The sequence below is a fragment of the Aplysia californica genome, unplaced genomic scaffold (assembly GCF_000002075.1).
Source record: "Aplysia californica isolate F4 #8 unplaced genomic scaffold, AplCal3.0 scaffold00088, whole genome shotgun sequence".
NCBI classification, from domain to species: Eukaryota; Metazoa; Mollusca; class Gastropoda; order Aplysiida; family Aplysiidae; genus Aplysia; species Aplysia californica.
In genome coordinates this window covers 135,601-149,357 of record NW_004797358.1, presented here as the reverse complement: position 1 = coordinate 149,357, position 13,757 = coordinate 135,601, and the positions used below count along the sequence as shown (strand labels likewise).

General features: G+C 38.8%; 1 protein-coding gene across 1 annotated transcript in view; it reads left to right on the top strand.

Moving 5' to 3' along the window:
- The window catches only part of LOC101864678, a 98,974-nt gene that overhangs the window by 52,845 nt on the left and 32,372 nt on the right, over window positions 1–13,757 (top strand). Inside the window, exon 2 of the mRNA XM_013080472.2 lies at window positions 2,639–2,745. Within this exon, the coding sequence (XP_012935926.1) occupies window positions 2,639–2,745 (107 nt within the window). The remainder of the gene's footprint in view (window positions 1–2,638; window positions 2,746–13,757) is intronic.

Sequence of the window (13,757 nt, the reverse complement as noted above, 5' to 3'; positions counted from 1 at the left end):
TATTATATGTACTTTGAGCGAGGCAGTGATCGAGAGTGGGCGTGAGGAGAGAACAAAATAAGGGTAAAGCGTTCCTAGCCACCGGACAAAATTTGAAATATTGAATTCCTTTCTGTAACTCTAGATTCCCTTTGTCAATATAGAGCTATTTCTCCAAACCCCCAATCCCCGGTAGAATAACTTCTAGCTGCTGGTTACACGACACTAATTATTCTTATTATGCCTTCTCTTTGAACGTGTTGGACTGTTGTAGAGTTCACCAGGACTAAGGACTGTGGAAAGACGTTATGTGTTGAATCACACACACGGGGCTTTTGAAATAGACCATAACCACATAGAAGTACAGTCTTTTGTACTTCGAAGTACACATAAGGAGATCAGTCACTGAGAATACGTTCCTGTTTCCTATAGCCTAATTTGAAAAAAATCATTCAAAAAATGAGAATTGAAACAACTACAAATACAACTATTTAGGTATATGTTATCATATGCATACTAATAGAAAAAAGAGTACCACAGACCGAGTCTAAACATTTTTGATTATGTATGTTGCACCATGGTGACACCAGGCGCTAGTCCAAATATTGAAACCGAAGAATTCCGACATTTTCCTACCCTTGGGCACTTTATATTTAATTGTTTTTTTATCGAGTTTTTTCTTACTTATTTCTCTTTTTCTCAACACATGTTATATCAATTTAAAGCATATTTTTGAGTGGAGGTTGCAGAACACCGTTGATCCGAGGAACAACACTATAAATTTGCAGATTACAAGGACACTAGGGCTTTGGAAGTCACCAAACTTTTTTTCATCAAAAGCAAGACAAATGTAGGGCTGTAAATTTGTACCAGTAACTCCATTTACCCAAAAAGTGACGACCGCCTGATTTCATGATTTCCTGGTATATATTGTGTTTTATAGAATGGTATGAGTCATTTTTTTTTTTCAAATGAAGAAAGACCAAATGTACAAATGTGGCGATATCTTATCAGTGAGTAAGTTATCATTTCTATGCTATGTTGTACCTAATAATAATATGATAAAGGCACTTTACACAACGTTTCCTCTCTTTATCTAGGTGGGAATGGGTACCCGGTTATAGACAGCAACAGACCTTGTAATTTTGTTGGTGTTTTATTGCTCGCACAGTATCCTTCCCGAAAAAAACGAGGATGTTTCTGAGTCGAGTTCTGGGTTCTACTGGGGTAAAGATAGCTGTAAAGGGTATAGCATTGTTGTAGAGCGTGGATATGGTCTACATAACTTCGATTATTAATAACTAGTAATATAAAGATTAGGAACAAACGCACAAAATGACATAACATTATTTATATTTGGGAAATGAAAAGCTACGTATTTTATTAGCCTTATTTATTGCTGACATAATTTGTCAGTACATTGCGTAGGAAATTTTCAGGAAATTGTGTGTCTCATTGTAAACCGTTGTTATCCTGAGTAAATGTGCCAGCAATTCGGCTAACAATTCATATTTTGGAAAATTTGAATGAATATTCTTAAGTAGCCTACTGTACTAAAAAGAGCCTGTAGTGTGATAGCTAGACTTTTTGCCCTTGCTTACAACGGGTGTGAGTTCAGTTCAAGTCTTGGAAGTCTTTTTAAAAAATCTCTGTCAGTGTTTTTGAAGAGTTTTATTCCGTTCAGTTCAGGTGTGCCTTGACAGACAGAAATACCCCACTTCCTCAAAGATGTAAAATGTAGCAATAGGGTCAGGTCATAAAACATGAGCAATAAATCAATCGGTCAAGCCGTTAGGTGATGACACGTCTTAGTTGCTTTCCCTCTGAAGAACGCATTCACCAGGATCCCCAAGAGAATGTTTTATTTGAGCTCAGCTTCCAGTTACTGAACAGTGTGTCAGAAAGGGTCGAGGCAGCCTTTATCTTTGGATTTAATGGAGTTAATGGAGCAACCTGTCCCTGACTCGCCGCTTATAGCGAAGCACCGACAATACCTTTCAGACTGACCACAAAATCACCATCAGTTTAACTAGCGCCCATTAAAATCCGAGATAACCTTTCCCTCGCTTTCATTTCGTCTGCTCTCAGGAATAGTCTCTTTGTTTCCCTGAATGTAAACATAGTAGCATTGGTGAGCTGGTACGTGTTATAAGCTTTGACCACGACCCAAGAGTATATTATGCTAGTTATTGCTTTTCGAACCTTATTAAAGTACCGTAGAGTCTCCATAATGTGAAACCAAATAGGCTATGGATTTCTTAGCTGAGGTGCCCTCAAATTTCTTTACTCAGAAACTCTTTTTTAAACTAGAACAGAAAGTCAAGAACAAAGACTTTGTTGGTTGAGACAAAAGACAAATAGCTTCGAACTGAAGGAAGCAATGGAACATTATCCTAATCTTTCAGACAAAAGAAATAACTAGAGGTCAAAATTCAAAGCATCGTCTAAGACAAACAAATCAAGACGTTTGTGACACCAGAACCCCTTTGGTTTCGACTAAATAACGTGTCAGAAAAAAAATATATTATGCTGCCAACATAATGAAAATAAGTTATCACTTCAGTTTTTGGAAAAGATTATTCAAGATCCCAAAAAACTGACACGAGCTTTCGTTTCCTGGAAAGAATAGATTTGCTAATAATGTTAATTGCCTCCTCAGATAATGTTCATCTCTCTGATTGGCAAGCCCTCCGCCATTACCTCAGCCACCGCGGTCTCAAGAGTGACCCGAGCCCAACTGCTCAGGGCTATACTGGAACACAGTCGGTGAGTAGAAAGACGTCACACTATTAGTTATAAGTAAAACCAAAAATGCCCACTGTAATTCTCTTGGCGTCTTCGTTTCCCATGATTCGTTCCTGGCTTCATTCTCTCTTTCCATGTTCTTCATCTCCTCCCCCTCTCGGCCTCTTTAGTCTTCTAGACCATTCTAAATTGCCAAGGTCCTAGTGAATGAAAGATCAGGAATAGTTCTAAGCAATGCCAATGACGATACAGTCTTTTAGCGAGCGACGACTATGTCCGAACACGAGATTAGAAGTCACTGCTTCGTGGTGACCAGCTATCTTATGTCATAGTATAATATATTTTATGTCTTATCTGCATTTGCATGCAAAAGTATACTCGGCTAACACACACACACACTCACACACACACACACACACACACACACACACACACACACACACACACACAAACACATACACATACACACATGTATGCATGTTATAATTACTATTATTTGCTCTCTTTCATCTGCTCATTTCCTCTTTATTATATTATATTTTTCTCTGTATTACTTGGTTTTGTTTCTTGTGTTATTTGAGGTGACATCTTTCTTTTCTCCTTTTTAATCTCACAATATCCGCCAGCTGTCATCTGGCCTCTGTTTCTTTCTCACATTGGTTTTCTTCTCTGTATCCCTCTAGTTACTTTAATAAAAGTTTAGCTGTATGACCCCATTCTTTGATTCTCTTGATAGCGGGACATTTGTGAAACTCTCAATTATATTTCAGTGTACTTTCCTACATTAACTTTTTCTTTAACCTGAAAATATATTTAATGTATTGCATGAAAGTGAAGGATTACTTACTAAAGATATCTGATAACGTTGTCGGTTTCTCGGAGTTAACAAAATATTTTGTTTATTTGTTTGTATCCACACTTAAGATCAGTGTGTTCAAATTTAAACCTCTTTCATTCGTTAACAGCCTCTGTGTGATTCTAAAGAAAATCAGACACATTATAAAGATAATCCCCCATCTCTCGTGTAAAAAATTTAAATATGAGTTAATAAATAAAGAAAAAAATAAAGAAGGAAAAAAGAAAGAAAGAAAGAAAGAAACAAACAAACAAATAAAATGAATTAAATAAATAGATAATATTGTACGGGTCCCTACTTGATATTCCGGATTTTAAAACTCCAGTTCAAATTTCAACACCATTGTTATATTATGCATTTACTGTCACTGTTTAAAAAAAACAGATGCCCGCTTTAAATTCTTCTCCCTCCTTAAATTTTCCCCCGGTGATCTGCACTGTTTTTGGTTGTATCTATCTATCTATCTATCTATCTATCTATCTATTTATCTATCTATCTATCTATCTATCTATCTATCTATCTATCTATCTATCTATCTATCTATCTATCTATCTATCTGTCTCACTCCCCCCTCAGTCTTATACTTAGCATAATATGTACAGACAGCCAACAACGCCCCCGCCCCCTCGTGCCGGCCTTTTTTGATCAGTGTGTTTATTTATCTTTATTAATCTATCTTTCTCATAGAAGAACCCCCCCCCCCCCGCCTCGGCCAAATCCCAGCCCCCATGCACATGGGCGCTTAATAAAAGACAAAAATACAAAGGCAAACTTGAAGACACCCATACCCACCCACCCACCCACCTTTCTAAATACACCCACCCTCTGACTGGTTACACAAAGAGGTTTCTCATGTGGAGATACTGCTTTAATGTCCCAAACTGAGAAACCAGAAGGGTTAAGTAGCTTGTGACGGGGAAATGGGAAAGGAAGGAAAAACAACTAAAATGGCGTCGTAGTTTCGGTGGTGACCTTTAACCGGAAGTGCCTCTAATCTCTCCGAAGCGAGGCTGTGGAAAGGAAATACAAAAGGCCAATCTTTATTCTTTTAATTTCTGCTGGGTGCAGGACAAATGCAAAGTCTGGTGGGTCCAGCGTTGTGTGTTGGTCCGCGGCTTGGGCGTGTGGGAGGGTCAATTAGTGAAGGGGATAATGAGGAGAGTAAGGAGAAGATTGTACACGAAATAGGTCATTGCAACAGTTTGTGGACCATTGTGTTGGGAAGAGGGAAGTCGATTGTAAGGTCCAGCCCGGTAGGTTACGTAGAACTAAAATTTATATAAAATTCACTATACTTTTCCATTTCCCCCTTCGGCCCAAAGTTGATCCCAAAAACTAAAAGAAAAATGACAGAGTAGTCTCCATTTGTATGTTGGAAGAACAACACAAAGTGTATTGTCAGCAGCTGTTTTTCTAATGCAGGTTTTAACCATGTGGTGCGGACAGCATTGCATCTAGAACTATTATGTCGAAATTTACATTCTAAATGTTGAAAAAAAAGCAAACAAAAATACGTTAATGTTGAAAGAATGAAACAATTTCTTTCTCTCCCTTAAAAGAAAAATGCTTTCTGGGCTTGAAACGTTTGAATCATTGGAATTAGCATCTGTCTCTAGGCATGAAATGTTCTGATGCCAATCATTTTGAAAGCACCCAGTTTTTGGTCGGAAAACGTGAGTTTGTACAATACAAATTAAACCAAAATTCTACAGAACGCGTCATTAACTGTAAATATTTTGGGCTCAAAGAATTGATTTTTATCAGCTTTGACAGTTATGAAAAAAACCCCCTAAAATCGGATATTTGGAGTTGGTACCAGATAACACCCAGCTCTTGCTTTTGCAAACCAGTGTATGTGAAATAAAACGTATATTATTAAAATTTAACGCAGAAAAGGAATTAATTTGAACACATGTAGTGCCTATATTTTTCAGAGTTTGAAGACTATCTAACTTTAAACGTTAAAGTATGCGGAAAGACATAATGGGATAATGCATTAACAGACGCCAGCAGGTCTACGCCTTTAAGAAGAACAAAACAGAATAGACTGCTTCAAAAATAAATCGCTGACACTGAAATGATTAATCTAAACGCACGCATTATCAGTAAATAATGAACCTATAAACGGGACCAAGCCAGATTTTTAAAAAGTTAGACAGCGCTTGAAATCCCGATAAAGTTGCCAAATATTTCCAAATGTGCGTTCCCAACCGTTGTCCCCCTCGTTAATAGTTGCGTGATCCTTGCGTGGGTAGAGAAACAGGGAAGTTTTGTGTGGCAAAGCTGACCAGAAGTTAACTCGGGCTTTATTGGAGCTGGTCTTTCATTAGTCGGTATTAGCACGCTCTTGTGAGTTTTCTTTAACCGGATATTGAAATTGCGAACAGACGTTAGAAGGTGAAGAGAGACAAAGATCGAGAGAGGGAGAGAGAAGGGGGGGGGGAGAGAGGGGGAAAGAGAGAGAGAGGGAGAGAGAGAGAGGGATAGATAGAGAGAGAGAATGAGAAAGAGAGAGAGGGATAGAGAGAGAGAGAAAGAGAGAGAGAGAGAGAGAGAGAGAGAGAGAGAGAGAGAGAGAGAGAGAGAGAGAGAGAGAGAGAAGTTACCAAAAGATGAACATTAAGTTACATTTTGACACCACAGAAAACGTCTTACAGTATGGAAAGCTATTTTTGTAATAACTGTTATTTTCCTTTTGTGGTTATTTACACAGACTCAGGGGAAAAAAAGAAAAAAACCAACCCTACACCATCAGAAGTTGCAAGCAACGGCCTCTGTCTTTGAATGAAAGCTGAAGTTTGTTTAGTAATCGAAGCGTTAGTCTCTCTTTTATTACCAAATACTTATTCTGCCAAATCGGCGTAAATCTAACGCTCTCTTTTAGCAATGTTCTTGTTTTGTTCGCCAGCTTTGTGTGGGAGGATGGCGGCGGTAGTGCTCTGGTGAAGGTGGCTTTAGCTTTGAGTTCAGTACTTTGTTTTACTGCTCCAGGTCTTATTTTGCTTTTATTTTCTAACTTTGCTTTAGTTAATCTTCGCTTTCTTAAGCACGTTTTCTTATTCGCTCACAAATCGCAGCTGTAGATCTATGCCAGCGGATTGGGGAATTCCGAAGTATTGAGATAAGGAGCAACTTGGCAGATTCTCTGGTAGGTAAAAGGGGAGGTACATGAATACAATTCTCTCGTAGACTCGCTTGAGGAGTGAAAATACAATTCAAAAGTAGTTGTTTCTACGCCCCCATCACCACAATTTGGATAATTCTGGAGGTGAGTTTCTAACTTTGCCTGTTATAATTTAGATAATTCTGGAGGTGAGTTTCTAACTTTGCCTGTCACAATGTAGATAATTCTGGAGGTGAGTTTCTAACTTTGCCTGTCATAATTTAGATAATTCTGGAGGTGAGTTTCTAACTTTGCCTGTCATAATTTAGATAATTCTGGAGGTGAGTTTCTGACTTTACCTGTCAAGGCCAGCAGGGCTGTGAGGGATACACCATCACAGCAGAAAGACCTAGATACTCGATAAAAATTTTTTTTTTTTTTATCCTACTCAGGAATTGAAACGGGTCTTCTGCGTACGACAGCGAAGTGCATATTAAACCACTGCACCTCAGACACCGGTCTTGTAGCGCGGAACAATTTATGGGTTTTTTTTTTTTTAGTGTTTTACATCGCTCGCAACTAACTGCAAAAGGTCATATGGGCGTGCGGGACACATTAACCCTATCCATACGCCCTGGGGTCATTTCGTACCCCCGGGGTTGTATTCTTCACATTTTGGAATGCTTCTAGTACAAAGATCTCTTTGAAACTTGCAGTATTTCTAAAAAAATCATTTTGACAGACTGCTATGCAAAGCGTACGGATGAGATTAACGAGTACACTTCCTCTTTGGAAAGTGGTGGCACAGGGTTACCCACGTTGTATATGTATGGATACGATAGTAAAACACGACGTACTTAGGAGATTTTGAGTTTCGCTCTGGTGGTGCCCGAAGCATATTCTTATCGATTTTGTCCACCAAGGGATCTTTAACGTGTGCAACTTGCTCACGGGACCTCCGAGATTTTTGGCCCTTTTTCGAGAAGGCTAGGTGTAGATCTTTCCTACCATAATATCAGGGGTGTAGTTGAAAGAGAGCAGTAAGAAGGAGCCAAGTAGGAACAGCAGAAAGGCTGCTGAAAGAGCCAGGAGCCAAGAACAAGGGGCAAAGGAGGTGACCGTGGGGGGGGGGGTGGAAACAGAAAGTAGAGACAAAAGCAGACTACAGAACATCGCTATAGAGAGCAGGAAAGGAGAATTTAAGTTTTGCGAAGTGAATGTAAAAATGAATTAAATAAAATTGTTCTCATCTCTGCAAGAGCAAGCCCTGCAATTTTAGTGTTTCGGATAACTATAGTGTTTATTTAAACAATGATAAAATACGTTTTTTTTCTTCTGCGTACCACCAGGTACATCTTGCCTTTCTATTAGTTCTCCGGTTTTCTCCCCTTAACTTGTACATCAAGGTAATATGGTTAGCCAAAACTATCTGGCTTACTCTCGAGAGAAAAACTGTTTATTATTGTCCTGGACATTATTGATTTATGATTATCGCCACTTAACACGCACTCACCCACGACAGTGGGGAGTCATCGAAGAAGACAATGTACACAATAGAATCACTCAAACAGGTTCATTGGTATTTGATGAAGTCTTCGGTAAGAATAGTCCAGGTGACTACGTCATTGTAGTGGACCAAGCTACACCTAGTCCCCACGACTTTGGTTCGTAACCATGGTGAAGCACTCTCGAAAGAAAACTTGTGTAAGCCAAAGTACGTAAACATAATAATAAAATCGTAAAAAAAGGGAGTGCGGAGAATTGGAGAAAAGGGTTCACGCTGCACACGCACACTTTCATACACGCACACACACACACACACATACACACACACACACACACACACACACACACACACACACACACACACACATAAATACACACACATACACACACACACACACACACTCGAACACACACGCATACTTATAATGTATGTACTGCCTATGCATACCTCCACGAACAGTCAGAGAACGATGCACTCACAATATCACGTAAACAGGCACACACAAATGAACACAAACACACACACACACACACACACACAGGAACACATTAAGAGAGAGAGAGAGAGAGAGAGAGAGAGAGAGAGAGAGAGAGAGAGAGAGAGAGAGAGAGAGAAAGAGAGAGAAATAGAGAGAAATAAAGAGGGGGAGGGGGCTGGAGCGATAGAGAAGGAGGATAGTCAGAGAGAAAGCAACAGCTTGATTGGTCGATCGATAGTGGGTGATGGAGAAGGGCAGGATAAACAAAGAAAGTAAAGCATCGATAGATAGATAGATAGATAGATAGATAGATAGATAGATAGATAGATAGATAGATAGATAGATCGATAGATAGATAGATAGATAGATAGATAGATAGATAGAGAAATAGAGAGAGCGAGACAAATATATTATGTGTTTTACGACACCCACAACTGTATGAGCGCGTAGGGCACATTAAGCATTTCCTGTTTGGTAGGAATTCATTTTGAAATTTGCGCAGGTGGCAGCCGAAGCATACTCTAATCGATTTTAGGACTACAAAAGGACCATAACGAGCGCAACTTGCACACAGGACCTCCGAGAGTTTTTAGCCTGTATCCGAGAACGCTATAGTTCGGACAACACCAAATTTTTAATGGACAACTTGTAGACCTCATTACACCGAAACTAAGTGGCAAATTGCCTTGATTTTCTTACATGTGGCTCTGAATTTAAAAAAAACCGTATAAAATCTCTATTATTGTGCATAGGCGACAAATATAAACTGGTGTTTTCTATAAAATCTTTTGTATTTTATTATAGTGTGCGCGGGGATTTTTTTTATTAGATCAAGAAAGAACGGTAGTTGAGGGTTAGTTTTTTGTTTTTTCAAATCTGTTTTCTTTTTTGTTTTAACTGACTGTATGTGCCACAAGACTGAGTTGTTTTCAGTCCAGCGGTGAGTGGGAAACAGTGGGTTTATTTAGATTGACTAATAATTGTGATATACAATGAGTAAAACTTCTTTTTTCACAGTCTTTGAGATTGCATGCGCTTCAATTTTCTGTCGCTTTTTCCTTTATCACCATTGTTAGATTACTTAATTTGCAAACCAGAACCCCCTCCCCCCCTAAAAAAGCATCGCCTTAAAACTACTGAACTATAAACTACTGAGATAATGTTAAGATGTCAGAAATGATAATGAAATTTTAATAATGATAATAATAATAAGGATAATGATAATAATAATGTTAACAATAACAATAATATTAATAAAGAAAATAAAGGCGTACAATATTTCCAATAATTGTACTTTCATATTTAGGTGGTTCGAAAATGTATGTGTAGAGGGGGAGGGGGGGGGGTAGGGGGAGGAGGTTCTGCCTTGGACCAGCATGGGGTGTGTGTGCGGGGGGGGGGGGGGGGTGCCCAGTGACATGCCTATGATTCAAGTTTAGTACTCGGTTGATCCCCTGTTTTGGGTTTGACCAATAGCGACACCCTGTATTGTTATGCTTTTAGCCTTGTACCGTGCTTGCTATAAAAACGCGTGCGGTGTTGAGTTTAATGAGCAGTTAATTACTAATAATTGTATAGACAGCACCTCTTTATATTTGGCGCACATACACGAAAATCAAGGCTTTTCAGGTCTTGTAGAATTCAGAGACGCATGCAACAAATCAGAGAGATTCGGTGTAATGAGGTCGACAAGTTGTCCATTTGGTGTTGTCCTGACTATAGGTATTATATCTTACCTACCCTAAATTCAAGGATGTGCCTAAATAAAGACAGTAGTAAGAGGGTGCCAAAGTAGCAGTAGAAAGGCAACAAAAAGAGTCAAGAGCCATAATAAGGGGGACAAAAAAGGACAGGGGGGGGGGTGCAGATAGAGACGAAATCAGTGGACAGAATGAGATTATAGAGCAGGAAATGAGGAGACAGAATTTTACAGAGACCAAAAGTTTTCTGTCGAGTCGGGTTTCGAACCTGGGACCTATTGAATTAGAGGCAAACACCGTACCTCAAGACCACAAGAGCCCCTATATCCATATCGACAGAGGGATAGAGAAAGAGAGAGAAAGAGAGAGAAAGAGAGAGAGAACGAAGAACGAGAGAGAGAGAGAGAGAGAGAGAGAGAGAGAGAGAGAGAGAGAGAGAGAGAGAGAGAGAGAGAGAGAGAGAGAGAGAGAGAAAGAGAGAGAGAGAGAGCAAGAGTTAGTTGTCCGAAAGTAATATATAAATTGACTAAATACAGTAGAATTCCTTTTGAACGAGTAACAGATTAGGTCCTTTTTTACCAGTAATAGATTAGGGCCCTTTTGGATAAGTAGTGTCCGCTGATTTCTTGCTCTAATTTGTATTGGAATTTTGGTGTTGCCTCTTTTGTTTGCCTAATGAACTCATTTGAAATAATTTAAAAAATTGTGATTTTGAAGGTTTGCTGTATATTTGTTGTCCACAGTATAGAATTACTGTATTCGCCCACCCCCCTTTTATAAACAGTTCAAAAGCAAAATCTAAAATCACAACATAAGCAGAGCAAAGCATTCTCAAAAATCAGGTGTGTTCAGTAGAATTGAACTTATCATTGACCAACTTTCATTCCGTGCCGCTAATAATTGTAATCTTTAGCCCGGTTGCTACCTTACGAAATACATTTACCTTTTCAACTGACCCGAAAGGATCAGGTACTACGTAATCTGGTCCAAAAGGAACGCTCTCCTAAATACAACTGAGACTGATTTGTATGAATTTGAGTGTAAGCCGGATAGGCATGTCACAGAGTATGGAAAGGTTTCGGGAATTTTACCCTCGGTGCACTGTACAATGTGTAATATAGAGGACAATAATGCAATATCATGACATTCATGTCATTGTTTGTGTGTGCCAGATAATACCCAAAATTAAAGTGTTGTGGATTGCAGACTGATACTCTGTCGTCTTAATCCAGTTAAGAACCCTCTAAATATACATATGACCGCAATCAGCATTTCTGTCTGAGATTAGTCAAAGGACAATTTATACTATTAATTTTTTTTTTTAAGGTCACTAGGCAGTCTCGATCTTTTGGTTTTGGCGATATCCTCTATTACAAAGATAATAAAAATATTAAAGAATTGTTCCCGACTACACGTGAACGTGTTGGTATGCAGAATGTCTCCGTTATGTCTGTGCATGTATTGTCTCTGTTTTCATTTTTAAATGTATGTGTCAAGGACTGAAGCCTAGATACTCCAATATATCATTAACAACAGACTCTTGTGCACTCACAATTTTGGATACCTACAAAAACACAAACACAACCCCCCTCCCCCCACCCACTCTCACACAAACACACGAGAGTGGGTGGTTGGCGGGTGCTCTAGTGTGGTTTGCTTCTTTCTTCTTTCCTATGAAACATCTATCGTCCTTATCTCCACTTCTTCTTTTTTATGTTTGTCCCTCTCTTGTAACACCTCTAATCTTCCGGCTCTCATATGACATTATGCAGTTGCGAGCGCCTAAAAACCTCTACTAAAACTACACTAAAACACACGAGTTCGCATAATATAAAAAGGCCACTATTTTTCAGGCTTTCTCTCTCTCTCTCTCTCTCTCTCTCTCTCTCTCTCTCTCTCTCTCTCTCTCTCTCTCTCTCTCTCACACACACACACACACATCACACACTATCTCTCTCTCTCTCTGTGTCTATTTATCCTAGTCTCTAGGGAACACAGCACCCCGAAATGATTTAGAAACGTTATCAATACAGTATAATTTTTCTACCACAAGTCTGCAGTGGGCTATCAGTTTGATTAGGTTTAAATACGAGTCGCGGTTCCAACCCTAACCATGTTCTCTTCACTGCCTGTAGCTATGTGTTATTCTTTTTCTGTTACATCTACAAAAAGACACAGTGAACGACAGTGAAACAAAAATTTTAAAAATAAAAACAACAAATATTATTGATTTTGAAGAGTGGAATCACTCTCCTGATCTTCTATGAGAGCAAGTTATTTTTCACGAGTGGCTAGGACACCATTGCCGAAGCTGTAGTGTAAGTGAACAGAAAGTGTCACTTACTTTATCAAATTGTCGGCTCTTTTTAGCTTTGGGTGGCATAAAACGTTTCAATCAAACACTCAAAGACACCCTTTCTACGTCACTTGCAATACTTTGATTAAACAGAAAGTAATTAGAATGTAACTGCATATGGCCATATACTGTTCTATTGTTAATGTTTGGCCTTTATAATTGAAACGACATAGAAAACATACCTTGTTCTCTAATGAACAAAATGTTGATTAAACTACAATTAATTGCTGTCGGATTGCATTTCCAACGAAATATACAATTATTGGTTTGTTTGTCTTTTTCACTAGAAGCATCAGCAGAAGTTGAAACGCACTTTTTATCCTTTTGGTATCATATATCAAGCTTAATGTGTTTAGGACATAATTAATGTTGTACCTGATTGAGACTTAAACGGTCCATTTTAATCAAAAGTAAAAGCCCAATACTTTCCCACAGACGTGTCGGATATATTTTAAAAATAACATGGCATGGCACACCATCACCAAAACAGATTTTAATGTTTTAAAAGAATCTGGAATCCAGCATTATTTCACCCTCTGGATTAAGCGTAGATTCCGGCAGTTAGGTGGGTCCACACAAAATAAAAAAGAAAACCCAGATATAATACTATATCTTCAGTAAAGAACTTAAACATTAAGTTACCCATAGAGATTTTACAGCCGTGATACTAAAAATTAACTGTTCAGTTAAACAAAAGACACACGATTAGCCTTCTGATTGATTTGACGTCAAGAGACTCAGAGATGGAATGACTACTCAGTGCGAAAAAATGAAGCGTGATCAATTATTTGTCGGGAAGTTAGAGGATGGACATAGCATATCTCGTTCGTGACTACCTAGATTTCCTACTACAGTTTAATAACAGCGATGCTCAAGAGTATGTATCATTATAAAATCATGCAATAAAAGAGCAAAGATGAAACGCCTTCAAGGAGACTTACTTTCTTTACATTTTTCTTCCGCTTGTACCCTGGGGTGTTGCGGGGAGACACAGGTGTCTGTCTGCAGCAAGTCGTGTGGCCTGTAGGAGGGA